The sequence below is a fragment of the Phyllosticta citribraziliensis genome, assembly GCF_038025025.1.
Source record: "Phyllosticta citribraziliensis strain CPC 17464 chromosome Unknown J3D65scaffold_2, whole genome shotgun sequence".
Classification (NCBI taxonomy): domain Eukaryota; kingdom Fungi; phylum Ascomycota; class Dothideomycetes; order Botryosphaeriales; family Phyllostictaceae; genus Phyllosticta; species Phyllosticta citribraziliensis.
Genome location: NW_027117339.1, coordinates 27,791 through 42,594, shown reverse-complemented (window position 1 = coordinate 42,594; position 14,804 = coordinate 27,791). Strand labels below are relative to the sequence as shown.

At 56.6% G+C, this 14,804-nt stretch overlaps 5 protein-coding genes across 5 annotated transcripts; 4 read left to right on the top strand and 1 right to left on the bottom strand.

Moving 5' to 3' along the window:
* Positions 1-1,434: 1,434 nt before the first annotated feature.
* Positions 1,435-2,275, top strand: J3D65DRAFT_548158 (kinase-like domain-containing protein; the record flags this gene model as incomplete). The annotated part of the gene is made up of 3 exons (XM_066796891.1): positions 1,435-1,571; positions 1,625-1,677; positions 1,731-2,275. 3 exons carry the CDS (start codon positions 1,435-1,437, stop codon positions 2,273-2,275), a joined length of 735 nt encoding a protein of 244 aa, XP_066658226.1.
* A 978-nt stretch (positions 2,276-3,253) lies between these two features.
* J3D65DRAFT_612031 (tripeptidyl-peptidase-like protein) lies at positions 3,254-5,535 on the top strand. The gene is made up of 2 exons (XM_066798981.1): positions 3,254-3,591; positions 3,668-5,535. Exons 1-2 carry the CDS (start codon positions 3,418-3,420, stop codon positions 5,321-5,323), a joined length of 1,830 nt encoding a protein of 609 aa, XP_066658225.1. The 5' UTR covers positions 3,254-3,417; the 3' UTR covers positions 5,324-5,535.
* Positions 5,536-7,064: 1,529 nt separating this feature from the next.
* Positions 7,065-9,246, top strand: J3D65DRAFT_192393 (Alpha/Beta hydrolase protein). Its single transcript, XM_066794356.1, has 3 exons — positions 7,065-7,504; positions 7,621-7,857; positions 7,907-9,246. The coding sequence occupies exons 1-3, from the start codon at positions 7,303-7,305 to the stop codon at positions 9,121-9,123; spliced, it is 1,656 nt and encodes a 551-aa protein (XP_066658224.1). The 5' UTR covers positions 7,065-7,302; the 3' UTR covers positions 9,124-9,246.
* J3D65DRAFT_612025 (uncharacterized protein) lies at positions 9,237-10,853 on the bottom strand. Its single transcript, XM_066798980.1, has one exon. The coding sequence runs from the start codon at positions 10,687-10,689 to the stop codon at positions 9,370-9,372; it is 1,320 nt and encodes a 439-aa protein (XP_066658223.1). The 5' UTR covers positions 10,690-10,853; the 3' UTR covers positions 9,237-9,369.
* A 495-nt stretch (positions 10,854-11,348) lies between these two features.
* On the top strand, positions 11,349-13,502 carry J3D65DRAFT_599756 (uncharacterized protein; the record flags this gene model as incomplete). The annotated part of the gene is made up of 1 exon (XM_066797922.1): positions 11,349-13,502. The coding sequence occupies one exon, from the start codon at positions 11,349-11,351 to the stop codon at positions 13,500-13,502; it is 2,154 nt and encodes a 717-aa protein (XP_066658222.1).
* Between the last annotated feature and the right edge of the window lie 1,302 nt (positions 13,503-14,804).

Genomic DNA, 14,804 nt, shown 5'->3' with positions numbered 1-14,804 from the left:
GTGTTTTACGTCAATGTTGGACGGTTGCGGAAATGTGTCGTCTCGGGGGTAGACAAAGCCGGCAGAAACACTTCAATCGTGACGCGACGCGAAGCACGCGAGGATTACCGCATCTTCTTGATACCATTGTACTCTACTGTAGAAAGTATCATGAACAAACAGGGACTTCGTTTCGGTGCGTGATAGAGCATCTCGGCCTTATTATTGCCGTGTCGAGAAATGTAAGCTGCTGGTGAAGGAGAGAAAGAGGGAGACAAGAAACGGCGCGAACAATCAGTTCCTTGATGATCATCAGAAGACGAATTCATTCCTTTCGTGGATCCAAAGGGAGATTGCTGCAGTAACTCTAGCAACTTCAGCAAGCAGACCCCTTTGCAAGGCGCAGAGCAATCTTCGTACGTCCAACTGCTTTAAGTTTTTCTCTGTGCGAATCCACACGGGAGTTGAGTGTTGGCCGGTAGTTGAGGCCGTGAAGAAGAGAAAGCGTTGTTTGGGCAGGCACGACCGCACTCCAGCCCTGTCAATTGCAAGTGGAGCGGGTGCAAGTGTTGCGCCATTCGACGAGCCCTCCTTTCCTGACTGATCAACTCTGCAATCCAAACTGCTCACCATCCAAACACAGTCACTCCAACACTTGTCGCTCTCATTATTCAACTGCTCATCCTTATAGCGCCGTGTTGACGTCCAAGGCCTCCTGCTCAGAAATCCGGATCGTCATGGAGACCGCTGGCTCCGCATCGCAGGACACAAAGCCACCAGAGTACCTGTCCGTCATAGGACAGCCTCTTGATTTGAACAGCGTCAACATCTTCCGTGGTAAGGTTGCCAAATCCTCTGTGGGCCAACGGCTGTCTGGTGAGATTTTCTTTCCTCCCGATTTGCTGACTGATGACGCAGGAAATTGCGCAGCGATTAGTACTTACCGACATCTATCCAAATTAGGAAAAGGATGTACGTACGTGAGTGCGCTATGAGTGCTCCCCAGTTCATTGCGTGTTTGGGTTCTCTTCTCCCGGAAGTGGGCTGTTTTGACGTTCAAAGCCCAGGGAGAAGTCACCCGCATGATTCCGCATGGTTTTCCTGACATGGCTTCCCAAAGGGATGTGGCAGTCAAGCGAGTTTGCGAGTAGCCTCCTGTGGTCAGCAACGGACCTGGAGCACAACCCGGCAGCGTGGGCCGGGCTGGCCTCGATCAAAGCCTTTTGCGCGAAGTTTCGATTTTGCGACGGTTGGAAAGACATTCGAATATCATTGCTCTCGAAAGTGTGGCGGTCGACGACGATGGAGCCGCTGGGAGCCAAGGGAAGGTGGTCTTCATATGTCTTGAGCCTTGCAAGGTGAGAGCGGATCTGACGTAGGAGACATTTGAAAGCCGAGCTGACTGTCCTCCAGCTTGATCTCTGGCAGCTCATGTGTCGTCTGGAAGGGCGTGGTATGAGAATTCAGTTGGCCGAAGGCAAGCCTGAGACATGTTGTTTCAAGAAAGATACTGACCATCGCGAAGTAAAGTATCTTGCATGGCAACTCCTGAGCGGACTCGAATACCTTCACCGATGCGGTATCATGCACAGGTCAGGCAGGACTTGAACCGTTCCATGGTGAACTGCTAATGAACTCGGCGCAGAGACATTAAACCAGCAAATCTGCTATTGGATTGGGCAGGGACGCTCAAGATCGGTAAGTGGGCGGCGTTCCTCACGAGAACATCTCACTGATATTTCTCGCAAAAGCCGACTTTAGCTTGGCGCGCGATTGGCGTCCACGTCCGATGACATCGCAAATGAGTACGCTTGTGTACCGAGCGCCTGAAATGCTTTTGGGTGCTGCGAGATACACTTTTGCAATCGACATGTGGTCTGCAGGTGCGACCATCGCCGAGCTTCTGCTCCTTGAATTCCTTCTGCCGGGCCAAGGTCTGTTGGACCAGCTGAATCAGATGATTCTCCTAATAGGTTTCCCGCCAACGGAGGCAATCGAAGAGATAAAGGGGATGGACTGCTTGGACTCTTCTGAATGGGTACAAGGAAAAATCATCCCCGGATCTCTGAAGCCCCTCGAGAAATTATTTCCAAAGGCGAAGTTTAAAGGTACTGCCGACTTTTTGAGAAGCTTTTTCACGTGGACGCCGAGCAAAAGAATCACCGCGGCGCAAGCAGTTGGACAGCAAAGTGGAGAGGCCTCTGCTGCAGTCAAACAGTGGTGGGAAAATAAACCCAAGAAAGACGAGGAGGACGCCCGAAGGACTGTTCGATGGCTCATGGCGTGTGCTAAGTAGCGTTGCGGGGGCTTCGCATTCGCTAGGTGAACACATCTTGATAGAAAACTTGAACGAGCTTCGCGGCGAATTGGCGAGGAGAAAAATTCAAATCCAGTCTTGTCCTACCCGGTGTGTCTAGAATTCACTTTGACAGACGTCGCTTGTGCTGCTTTGGCATCGTCTGCTGCATCGTAATTTCCAATGACATGGCTGCCGTGATTTGGGCCCGGCATCACGTTGAACAGAAAAGTAGCGCTCTCCCCGCCGATGAAAAGAAGGAGATACCAAATGACACGAAGAAAATCGAAAGAGGCAGCTGTCACAAATTTGAAAAAGGGGCCCGTATGCCAAAGGGCCTGCCCACCACCAAGGCGCAATAGTTGCAGATGTTCGTGCAACCAGCAGGGGACAGCAAGGGTTGGTGGCACACGGGAGGCGGTCGACGGCCGACTGGAGGCTTGCTGCGGTGAAACCGTGGTGGTTACCGGACGAGATGGGGAGGTAGATTGTACCTGACGCAGGCGAGGGCGGTAAGCAATGTCATTTGCCCGTTGGGTGACACCCCGGATATCGCCTATGGGGACTGCTGCCGGACCGTGCGCGGTGGGTGGAGCGATAACGAATGGTTACTCGGGCATCGAGCTGCTTTTTCTGGGGGGCCTGGTTGGCGGTCATGTCGATGGTGGAGCGCTCTGGCGGACGCAGTTGGTGATTGTTTGGTAAAAGAGACGCGGATGGAGGAAATGCAGTAGACTCCAATAATCCGCCAAGGTGCTGGAGATGGGTGCCGTAAGCAAGGGCACAAGCTAAGCCAGACCAAGCGGGCCAAGCAGAGGTGATCGTCCCGGCGGTGCAGCACTGCATCGTGCCTTCCACATTCGGCAGGAACCGTCGTCCTGCGCCTGACCTGCCCCATGCCGTCGTCCTGGCCGGTGGTGTGCGCCGAATCCGAGTCGAATAGGATGGCCCAAACACGCCATTTCCAACCCGCATGACTCCAGATATATCTACCTTCTTTTCCGTTCTTTTATGCTACTCTCCTGCTCAACTTGCCCCGTCAAGTCACTCGCTGAGCTTCGGTGTCGTGTGCCCAAGCTCCAGTATCTGGTCGGAGAAGAATTGGATTTCACAGTCTCTGTCCATAGACATCACTTCTCACGATGCGCACCTCTGTTCTCTTCGCAGGGCTCCTGTCCCTTGCTGCGGGCGCCCATGGCCTTGATCTCGACACTGTCGAGCTGTTTGAGTCTCTGCGAGGGGTGCCTGAGAACTGGCACCAGGTATCCAGCGCGAATGCTTCCGAAGTGTTGCGCTTCATGATTGCCGTCAAGCAGGTCAGTACTGTTGAGAGCTCCTGGAATACCCTGATATCAGGCCTTGGTGCGAATCGGCATGCTAACGTTTGTGTAGCCAAACAAAGCCCTTTTCGAACAAACGCTGCTCGACATCTCGACTCCCGGCTCCCGCCGCTATGGAAAGCATCTCAAGCGTGAGGAAATCAAGGCATTGTTGCAACCGGCGGACGAATCCTCCCAGTCGATCCTCGAGTGGCTGCAGCAATCTGGCATCAGCGAGTCTGACATTGAAGATGACGGCGACTGGATCAACTTCAGTGCGACGGTCGCACAGGCCGCGGCCATGATGAGCACGACTTTCAATGTTTTCCGCAGCGATGTCCGTCCCAGTGTCCAGAAGATCCGCACGTTGCAGTACTCGCTGCCGGCCGAGCTACACGAGCACATCCTGATGGTCCAGCCGACCACTCGTTTCGCTCAGGTGAAGCCGGAGAGGAGCACTGTTCTCCGCGTGGAAAACGTCCACGAGACTGTTGGCGCCGCCGACGTGGCGCAATCCTGCAACTCGACCATTACTCCTTCATGCCTGAGGGATCTGTACAGCATCGAGGGCTTTACTCCTAGTCAGAATAGCAGCTTTCTTGGCGTCAGCGGCTTTCTCGAAGAGTACGCCCGGTACAGTGATCTCGAGACGTTTGAGAACATTTATGCTCCCTGGGCGGCGAACAAGAGCTTTAGCTTTGGATCCATCAACGGTTCGACTCTGCCGCAAGACACCTCGGACGACAGCGTGGAGGCAAACCTCGACATCCAGTACACTCTTCCGCTCGTGCATCCGCTCGACGTGAAGTACTACTACACGGATGGGCGTGGACCGCTCGTGCCCGATCTGGACCAACCTTCGACTTCTAGTAATGAGCCGTACCTGGACTACTTCACGGAACTCTTGAAGAAGCCTGACTCGGAGCTTCCCCGCACTCTCACCACATCCTACGGGGAGGACGAGCAGAGCGTCCCAGCGTCCTATGCGCGTTCCGTCTGCGACCTCATTGGCCAACTTGGTGCCCGCGGCGTCTCCGTGCTGTTCTCGAGCGGCGACACTGGCGTTGGTAGTGCTTGCCAGACCAACGATGGCAAGAACACGACCCGCTTCCTGCCCATCTTCCCCGCTGCTTGCCCATACGTGACTTCAGTGGGTGGAACAGTCGGTGTCGAGCCAGAGCGCGCCGTGTACTTCTCCTCGGGTGGATTCTCCGATCTTTGGGAGCGCCCGAGCTGGCAGGACGCAGCCGTCTCCAAGTATCTCGGTATCCTGGGCGACCAGTGGAGCGGCCTCTACAACCAATCTGGACGCGGATTCCCGGATGTGGCAGCACAAGGAAAAGGATTCCGCGTCATCGACCAAGGCCTTGACATTTCCGTTGGCGGCACGTCAGCTTCCTCACCCACCTTCGCGTCGGTTGTTGCTCTGCTCAACGCCGCGCGTGCTGAGAAGGGCTTGCCCGGTCTGGGCTGGCTCAACCCTTGGCTGTACAGCACTGGCGTCGACGGCCTGACAGACATTGTTGACGGCGGCAGCACCGGCTGCACTGGCACCGACTCGTACAGCGGCCTCGAGACTCCCTATGTGCCCTATGCAAGCTGGAATGCAACCGAGGGATGGGACCCGGTGACTGGACTTGGTACGCCAATTTTCACCAAGCTGCTGGCATTGGCGACGAACGAGACCAGTGCGACGAGGCGTGCGCGTGCGGTGAGATTCAGCAGCTAGGTCGAGGGACGCCTGCGAGATGGACTGAGGGGTAGTGGGCTGTGGTGATTGCTTGTCTGCATTGCGTGGCATGGCATGGTATTGCATTTGCATTGGAGTAGCCCGCTTGTGCCGGCCTACTGCACTTGGATGGAATCGGTGTCCTGTTGGCAAGTCGGGACATCGTAGGCAAACTTACTTCGTCGAACGAATTGAGGAAAGATTTACTCACCTGTTGCTTCTTCGGCCAAGAAATTCTTCATGTCGTCTGCTGATTCCAGAATGCCTACCGTTTCCAGTGATGCCGCAGTACTCAAAGCGGGCGGACGGCTCGGCACGGTAGCTGTGTCCCAGCAGTCCATTCCACCCCTCTCACCCCATGCTGGTTTCGCGGATGTGTCCCCCACAAGACATAGTCACAACACGTTGGTCGGGGCGCGGCGACAGGCGGTGATGGTGTGAGGTAAGCGCAAGGTTGGGGCAAAGTTTGAACTGGCGGGTGTGGCGTTTGCTTGGTGTTCTGCACCATGTGGGGACGGGGATGCGGCATTGGTTGTTGGTGCAAAGCAAGGTTAAGGTTGTGTGCAGCTGCCAAGGGAGCTTCCATCTCTGCATGCTTATTTGCCTGTGTGTCTGGTTGGACGGAAAATTTCCGGGCGGCAGTCGATAGCTTGGAGGGGATTCAAACTGTGTCTGCGTGGGTGTAGAGAACGATTCGGCCTTGCATGGCTTGACAGATGGAGTGACCGAATCGTGAGGATGGACGGAGCACTGCGACGCAACGCCATTCCTCCAGCGCGTGCGTTTCATAGCCTGGGGTGATTGCCGAAGGTCATGTCTCGTCTAGAAGGCTCCAGGACTGCAAGAACGAGTCTGTATTTGAGGGGCACCATCTGCGCACGAAGCGCATGTTGAAATCAGCCGGCGAAGCAAATCGTATTCGCGGGACAGATCGACCTGGCAACATGGGTTTCGGTGAAGAAGTCCCGGAGGCAGAGCAGATGGAAGAATTGGCGAGCATCCCGTTGCTGGGTTGCGAATTGGAGAGCATCAGAGTCGAGGATGGTTGTCACACAGACGTAGAGAAAAGGCGCGCGGACGAGGAGAGGTGTTTGGTGGTTGTGCCCGCCCCGGACCTGACATCCATCGGCTCCGCTCACGGCCGGCGCCGGCGCACGGCCCACGCCTCCGTGCTCGGATCTGTCATGCCGGACCGTCAGGAACTCCAACACCTCACCGCACGCACCCTGCCGCCCCACGATAACGCTAGCACCAAGAGGGAAGCTGCTTTGAAGAGCCAATGTCCGTCCTGTCGATCCAGACAGAAATGTCCTTCGGGCACGCTGCCACCCGCAACAAAATGAGCGACCAACATGGCCTTGGGAGAGGCTGGCAGGATGTGGAGGATTCACGGGCTGGGATTTGGGTCTTACGAGGATGAGGAGCAACAAGACGCCAGTCGGTCGTCATCTGAAAGAGCATGGGAAACGAAGAGGCGGGATGAAAGCTCCCCACGTCTCGCATGAGCCGCCGGCAGTCCACCACGGCCACGCACGTTGAGGCAAGGAGAACACATCAGACACGAGGGCACAAGAAAAAAAGCAACAACACCTCTTTCGGTTGCCCGTCCACCAGGAATTTTACGTCACTATTCGTTGTTCGAATTCTTATCAGTGTCTAGGCCTTTGAGACTGCCATTACTCGGGCCTTGCCGCAAGGACAAATACAATACGTGCTCGCTTCTGCCATTCATCACCGACGTTTGGATCTCCTGCCTTATGCGGCACAAGCCTCGCCAAGCGCACAAAATCAACGCCTTGTACCTGGACCTTGCAGCCCACTCGCCGGGATCAAAAGAAATCCGGGTTCGCGTTACCTGAATACCCCACCTCTCTTCTGTCGTTCACTGTCTTCCATCTTCCTTCGTCGTTGCGCCTTTAGTTGCCACCGACTTCTTCACGGCTTGTCGCTAGCCAATTGCTCCCAAGCTCTCGTGAAAAATGCGCGTGTCCACTTCATTGCTTTCCGCCCTGGCTCTAGTAGCTTTGGGTGAAGCGAGAGACCCCCGGCATGTGGGCAGAAGATCTTTGACTGAGATGCCGAGACCAAGAAGAGGCGATCTGATGAGGCCGGCACACAACGCAGGCACTGAGAAGACCAAGAGGGCCAATTACCTGATTCCACAAAACGCAAACACGACCAGTACGTGATAATTATCCTTTGGCGTTCAAACACCGTATCATCAATAATCCCAGTGCCGTTATGCACCACCGCCATTAGGGCATTTCTCCAAGCTCTATACTGACCAGCTTGTCCAGAGTTTGCTGTCAACGGGTCGGCCATTCCAGAAGTTGACTTTGACATTGGCGAGTCTTACGCAGGTCTCCTGCCCATTTCTGAAAAGGCCAATGAGACCAGCGAGCTCTACTTTTGGTTCTTCCCCTCTTCTAATGTCAACGCTACCGACGAAATCACGATCTGGCTCAATGGAGGCCCAGGCTGTTCTTCTCTTGAAGGGTTCTTCCAGGAGAATGGACCAGTGCTGTGGCAGTACGGTAGGTCTCCTGCATCTTGAAGTATTCGTCTTTGCTAACTAAAAGCCAGGTACTTTCAAGCCCGTCAAGAACCCATGGACGTGGGTCAATCTGACCAACATGGTTTGGGTCGAGCAACCCGTCGGCACCGGCTTCTCCCAAGGCACTCCCACCGCCACCAGTGAGGAAGAGGTCGCCGCTCAATTCTTGGGATTCTTCAAGAACTTTGTCGACACCTTTGGCCTGCACGGCAAGAAGATCTACATCACTGGCGAGTCATATGCCGGACTGTATGTACCGTACATTGCCGACGCCATGCTGAACAAGAACGACACGACTTATTACGACCTCAACTCCATCATGATTTATGACCCCTCGATCAACTCGGACGTCGTTTTGGAGCAGGTTCCGGCTGTCGCCTTTGTCGACCACTGGGCTCCCCTGTTCAACCTCAATGAGACCTTTTCGGCCTCGCTCCACAGCCGCGCAGAATCTTGCGGTTACAGTTCGTACCTTAACGAGAACCTCGTCTTCCCTCCTACCGGCAAGCTCCCCACTCCTCCCGATGACTCGGCAGCCGGCTGTGACCTGTGGGACGACATCTACTCCGCCGTATCGCTGACCAACCCGTGCTTCGACATCTACCAAGTGGCGACAACGTGCCCGCTGCTGTGGGACGTCCTCGGGTTCCCCGGTTCGTTCGACTACATCCCCGAAGGCACCGGCATCTTTTTCAACCGCAGCGACGTGCAGCGCGCCATCAACGCGCCGGTTCAAGAGTGGGCCGAGTGCTCCAACGGCGTGCTCGACACGGACAGCTCGGCGCCGTCGTCGTGGGAGGTCATCCCGCGCGTGCTCGAGCGCGCCGAGCGCGTCGTCATCGGCCACGGCCTGCTCGACTTCATCCTGCTCGCCAACGGCACCCTGCTGACTATCCAAAACATGACGTGGAACGGCGCCCAGGGCTTCCAATCCAAGCCGTCGGCGCCGTTCTACGTCCCCTACCACGAGGAGGCGAGCCTGTCGACGCTGGCTGCTAGCGGCGTCATGGGCACCGCCCACACGGAGCGCGGCTTGACGTACGTTGAGGTGGCCCTGAGCGGCCACATGATCCCCCAGTACCAGCCCAGCGCCGCGTACCGCCAGCTGGAGTTTCTGCTCGGCCGCATCAGCAGTCTGAGCGAGGTGAGCGACTTTACGACGCAGAGTGGCGACTTTGGAAACGTTGCGAGCAAGAATTCGACGGCCGTGTCGAGGAGGCAGATGGGCATGGAGTGGGGCATGTGAGGATAGCGAGGGGTCAAAAGTTAGCGTCACCTGTTCGCCGGTCTGTTGGTCAGGCGCATTCGGGAGATCGTGGGACCCAGACCATTTTCATCTTTTCAGTCATGGAGCGTTCATTTGCGAAGGAGAAAAGTACGGAGACATGAATTGCGTCCAAGGACATGAGAGAGCTTGTGACCCGCCCGCTTATGGGCCAAATTTACCTTGAATACTGCATATCAACCTTTCCTACTCAAGGGTATCAATCAATCAATCAAACGTAGTCTTCTTGCCCTGTCCCTCAACAATCGCTCCAGACGCTCTGGGAGCGTTCGCCAAAGCCGCACCAGGCTTGATTGTTCTGGCATCAACCTTCTTGGGCTCTCTCCTGGGCCTCCTCTCGCGCACCTCGTCGGCTTCTCCACTACTCGGTTTGGCATCTTTGCCGTAGCGTTTCTTGTAGCGCGTCTGCTTGTCCTCGGCAAACTCAACTCGGAGATCGCGCCCAGCCAGACGGTTGACGAACCACTTGCGCATCTTTTTGGGCTTCTTGGCCTTCTTCTCAGTGGCCTTTTCGCCATCATCCTCTGCCGCGTCCGCGTCCTCCATTTCCTCATCGCTGCTGTCGTCGTCGCCGCCGACGGGGACTCTGACGTACCCAGCAACGGCCGCTGACGCCGCGTCAATGGTCTCAAAGGTCACCCATCCGTATCCCTTGCACTTGCCGCTGTCTTGGAAAGTAGCCAGGAAAACGTCGGCCACCTCGCCACACTTGGAGTAGTGCTGCACCAGATCTTCTCTCGTGACGTCGAAGGTCAAATTGCCAACGAAGATGCGCTTGCTGGGCTCCTTGCCGCCGCCTACCTGCATTGCCTGCGTCTTGCTCATGCCCGGGCCCTTGGCCTCGCCGCCCTCTCCGCTGCCTTGTTCCTGCACTGGGCGACCCTCGTAGCTTGTTGCGTCCTTGATCAGAACGCGGCGCCCGCTCATGAGCGTCTCCGAGACTCCAATGGCGGCCTGCAGCGCGGGCGCGCTGTCAAAGTCGACGTATGCGAAGCCCTTGTTTTGCGGCTTGATTGTCATCCTGGCCACGGCAGCCTTGTCTGGGCTAGGCATGTTGACGCGCGTGATGGACGAGTCTTCGATACCGGCGTGCTTGACGAGAAATTCGCGGAGTGTATCCCTGGTCGCCGTCCACGGCAGGTTGCCAATCCAGATGCCGTGCTCAGATTTTTCCTTCCTCTTCTTGTCCTTCTCCATTTCCTTCTTCTCCTTTGAGGCGCCTGCATCCTCCTCGTCTCCAGATTCTGCTTGGTCTGGGCTCGTTGATTTGGGCGGTGCGGTGGATTTGGATTTGGGGTCGAATTTGCCCTTCTTGGCCAACCGTTGCTCGCGCTTGGACAGCGGCTCGGGAGCTGTGACGTCGACTTCGAGTTCGCCTTCGTCGGGAAGGTTGGACCGCTTGCGTTTTCGTATCGACTCTCGTTCGTCTTGGGATTCGGCGGCTTCAGCTTCGCGCGCTTTGCGGAGGGCCTTTTTCTTTTCGCGGCGTTCTTGCCTTGCGGCGTCTTCGACGGCAGTAGTAGCCATGGCGAGGAGCGAGAGGGATTCGAGTCGAGGGCGAGGAAAGGAAGCCGAAGCAGGTAGATGTTGAGGTTGCGACGAGAGACGGTGGTCGTGATCGACGCCAGCAAGGTTCCACGGTTCCCAAATTTTTGAAATTTCCAGAGCATCCGGTGTTTTGCCGACGCCTTCAACCCTCGACCTGACGCCCTCCGGGACTCCACAACACCAGCACCCTCGACTAAACTCCGAAACAGTCCTGCCCCAAGCCGGTATTGTGTCGCTCAAGTCATACCTACTCTGCACAAGCCCACGCGACCCACCCTTGACCCTTGCGCCCCCGCAAACGCCCAAGAGACGGCAACCCGCGCGCCACACGCCCTTCCGCCAGGATGAATTCCGACGGCGAGGGTGATTCCCGCACCGCGACGGTAGGCCGCAAGCGCCAACGCGATGCTGAAGAGCAAGATCCTTTCGCCTTTGGCGCCTCTGGCGTAAAAAGGTCTCGAGTCGAGAGTGAAGAGGGTGAAATCGACAGCCACTATTCTCCCTCGCCGGAGGTGCATTTGGATTGGGATTCGCGTGAAGCCACCCAGACTGTCACTGGCACGGAACGGCGCTCGCCTTCAGAGTCTGGCGAGGCATCCAGATCCACGTCGCCGCAGAAAGCTCCAGAATTTCCACACATGGCTACCACGCCTGTTGACTCTCCAGCTGTAAATGCTCCAAGGACAACCTATGCTGCTGGATTGGACGGCGCAAGCGATGATCCACCCAGGCCTGTGGCTACACAGCCGTCCAGCACCAGCAACCAGCTTGAACCCAATTCAAAGACTGCGGTCCAATTGACGCCCGATCAAGTCAGGACCATTGCGAAGTTTGAGCAGAAGAGGTCCGAGCAGATTCTCAGGACACCGGTGCCCGCGGCCAAGGACATGGCCTTTGTTGCCGTCGAAGCGCCTTTGACAACTAAGGAAATGAAGTTCCAGTTCGTCGCCAAGAAAACCTCTCAGGTGTCGTTTGTCAAGTGGATTGGCAAAGTTGCTCCCGCTGGTTTGATTGGTGTCTACTTCCACAAGAATCCATACCACAAGTCGAAGCAGACGTTCAAGGCTTTGGCTTGCTATCGCAACCAAAGCTACCTTGAAAACTTGAAGAAAGCCGTTCTCGAGAGCAAACCGCCATTTCAATGGGACGGTTTCGATGCCGTTATAGAATTGACCCTAGCTGGAGACCAACCGCAGTCGTTTGTTAACAATGCGGATGCAAGCAAGACGCACCTGACCTACGCTTTCGCAGCGGCCTTGGCCAGCGCATCTGAATACCTCATTAGATCAGGAGCAATGTCCGTGGAAGACTACGACGCGTGTCAACAGGGAGGTGTCCTCCGCCCCCAAGAGGCAGATCCGAAGAAAGGCAACTACGGGGTCGGATACTTTGGCGAGATGGTGGAGGTCAATGGGCGGCCTATTCAGGTGTGGGCACTCGCCGGACTCAGCAACGGGGCTGCATTTTCACGGAAATCTTCGCGGCCAGCGACCAATGGTGACCACGCCTCGACCGAAGATCCTGGTATTGGAGCATCAACCAGCGCGCCAGGTTCAGACTCTCCCGCGGAGCCAGTCTCTGTCTCGGGTACGAGCACGGCTGCAACCACACCACACACTTCCGGTCCCGCTGCCTCGGAATCTGCTGAGAGCACCGAGGAGACATACGAGCCCCCTGAAACGGTCAGAGTATATCAACGTACGACCTTGGCTTATCTCTCTCGGCCAGAACAGGAGCTTCAACGCCGGTATTTCGGCGCAGCAGATACAAGCGATCCGGTACACTGCATGACTTGCGGCAAATTGGGTCACATGGAAGAAGAATGTCCCAGCAGGACCTGCACGTTCTGCCAGGCGGTCGACATGCACTTTTCGAAAGACTGCCCAACAAGAGCCAAGTGCAGAAAGTGCCGCGAGCGAGGCCACACGATCGAGGACTGCACATCGAAGCTCTTCCGCTCCAAAGCCGACGGCATCGTCTGCGATTACTGCCAATCAAAGGAGCATTTCGAGGACCAATGCACGTGGGTCTGGCGCACCTTCAACCCTGAGGAGCTGCCGCACATCAACAAAGTCGACCGTCTCAGCATGGGCTGCTACTTTTGTGGCTCAGACGGCCACTGGGGCGACGACTGTCGCATGCTCCCCAAAGACATGAAGTACCAGTTTGACGTCTTCTCTGCCAAAGAAGCAGCACGGTACCTCATCGACCCGTTGGCGCATCCTAGCAACGGGACCCTGAATGGCGGCTTCTCCATCAAGGGCTCTGCGCAAAGCAACCCGATCGAGTTCGACGATGACGATGATGATCTGGATGACTCGGCAAACTTTTACCGCAATGCGCGGCCATCTAACAACCGCGGCGGCGGTGGTGGTCTCGCGCGAGGCAGCATCCGGATCAACGCTGGAGGCGGTGGTAACCGGCGCCGCTCGCGTTCTCCCCCACACACGCGCTCTGGCAACTTTCGTCAACGCAACGACAACCAGTTCCAGCCCGTCAACGGTGGTGGCTACCATGCTCTGCCTCCCAACCCATACGGCGCGCCTGTCCCCGCATCCCGCGGCGGTGGCTACCAATCTGGCCGTGGCGGCGGCGGAGGCGGCCAGGTACTTGGTCGCGGCGGAGCTCGCAATGGACGTGGACGAGGCGGCAGCAACAACAGCGGTGGTGGTGGACGCAGCGGCGGCGGCAGCGGTGGTTATGGTGGGAACAACCGCCCTCCGCCTCCGCCCCCGCCTCCCGCTTCATCATCGTCGCGTGGCAGGGGCCGCAAAAACAAGAACAAAAAGTAAGTAGGTAGGCCGTTCTCCGTCCGCAGATCTGCGCTCTCTCCGCGTATCAGATCGACGGACGGGGATGGCGGTGTAGGCTTTTTCTTGTACTGTGCATTATGATTACTGCTGCAGGTTTTCAGCGAGCATTGGCTGGGAGGAAATGTGTTTTACGAGGCTCTGCGTGATGCTATTCCCGAACACAGCAGCAGCATCGGAAAGAGCTCGACCGAAGAGTTAGCGAGCGAGCACGGCCAGGGCCAGGGACGACGGACGCACTGGCGACACGGTAACAAGAACAAAAGCCTTTGAGGAGTTTTCGGTTCCCTCGCATGGCTGGAACATCAAATCGGCGTCTGGACAGGCAGGCAGGCAGGACAACCTCTCTCATCAGTGTTTGTAGAATCGGGCAGGACATGGCCGCCGCGTCATGCCGTGGCATGGCAGCATAGGCACTGGGGTAAAAGTGCCTTTCTACAGCTATGAAGATTTCATCGAGCGTTTTTTGACGTCCTGGACTTCTCTCATGTTTTGGGACTCTCGGGGCAGGACGCCAACGTCGCCACACCCGCCGGCGACCTTACCCCAATCAAGTACAAAATACCACAACTGTTCTGCGAATCAAACGACACAAGAAGACGTCACTGGCCGCGCCGTCTGGCACGCCACGCCACGGCGCAGTCGAAGCTCCGTGGCTCCCCCCACGCCTCCATCAACACACTACACCCCACGCTGTATGCACCCACGCAAGATGCGCTCGCTCTGTGCGGCAGCTGATCTGCCACTAATCTGGCGTGCGTGGCTAAGCTGGGCCAAGACGAGCTTGTTTCTCTCGGCGGCACAAGGCGCGGCGGCAGTGGCTGGCTGGCTTGCGTGCTGGCTTGCATGCGGCGTGCCCCTCCTCCAACGGCAGCCTCTCATCTTATCAATGCCCTGCCTGCCATCGTTGGTCTTTGACGAGTGACGGAGTGGCGTGCGTGGCTCGTGTGAGTGTGTTTGGCAGACGCTGAGCCAGGCGGTTCAGCCTCCGTTGCGTGTTGGTTGGTTCCTGCTTCTTGCTTTTGCTGCATACATGTGTACATATGCCGGCTTTGTCTCGAAGTTTCGGGCTGCAATCCTCTCCCCTCTCCCTTCTCCTGTTTTCCAAAGAGCCAAATGCCACGCCACTATTACCATCGGGCGGGCATCCAAAGTCCAGGAGGCATTTGCTGCCAGCGTCTTCGGTGCAAACAATGGCATTCCTTTGCTTCGGCATTCTGCCAGGAGCAATGTCCATGTTTTACGAGATTGGGGTTCCGGAGATCATTGGGCCAGGGAGTGCAG

Bases quoted from the DNA above. Each gene is read 5' to 3' on its own strand.
- J3D65DRAFT_612031 (XM_066798981.1), top strand. From the start codon at position 3,418: ATGCGCACCTCTGTTCTCTTCGCAGGGCTCCTGTCCCTTGCTGCGGGC. The intron at 3,592-3,667 runs GTCAGTACTGTT...ACGTTTGTGTAG, and splicing joins TCATGATTGCCGTCAAGCAG to CCAAACAAAGCCCTTTTCGA.
- J3D65DRAFT_192393 (XM_066794356.1), top strand. From the start codon at position 7,303: ATGCGCGTGTCCACTTCATTGCTTTCCGCCCTGGCTCTAGTAGCTTTG. The intron at 7,505-7,620 runs GTACGTGATAAT...CAGCTTGTCCAG, and splicing joins ACAAAACGCAAACACGACCA to AGTTTGCTGTCAACGGGTCG. The intron at 7,858-7,906 runs GTAGGTCTCCTG...ACTAAAAGCCAG, and splicing joins ACCAGTGCTGTGGCAGTACG to GTACTTTCAAGCCCGTCAAG.
- J3D65DRAFT_612025 (XM_066798980.1), bottom strand. From the start codon at position 10,689: ATGGCTACTACTGCCGTCGAAGACGCCGCAAGGCAAGAACGCCGCGAA.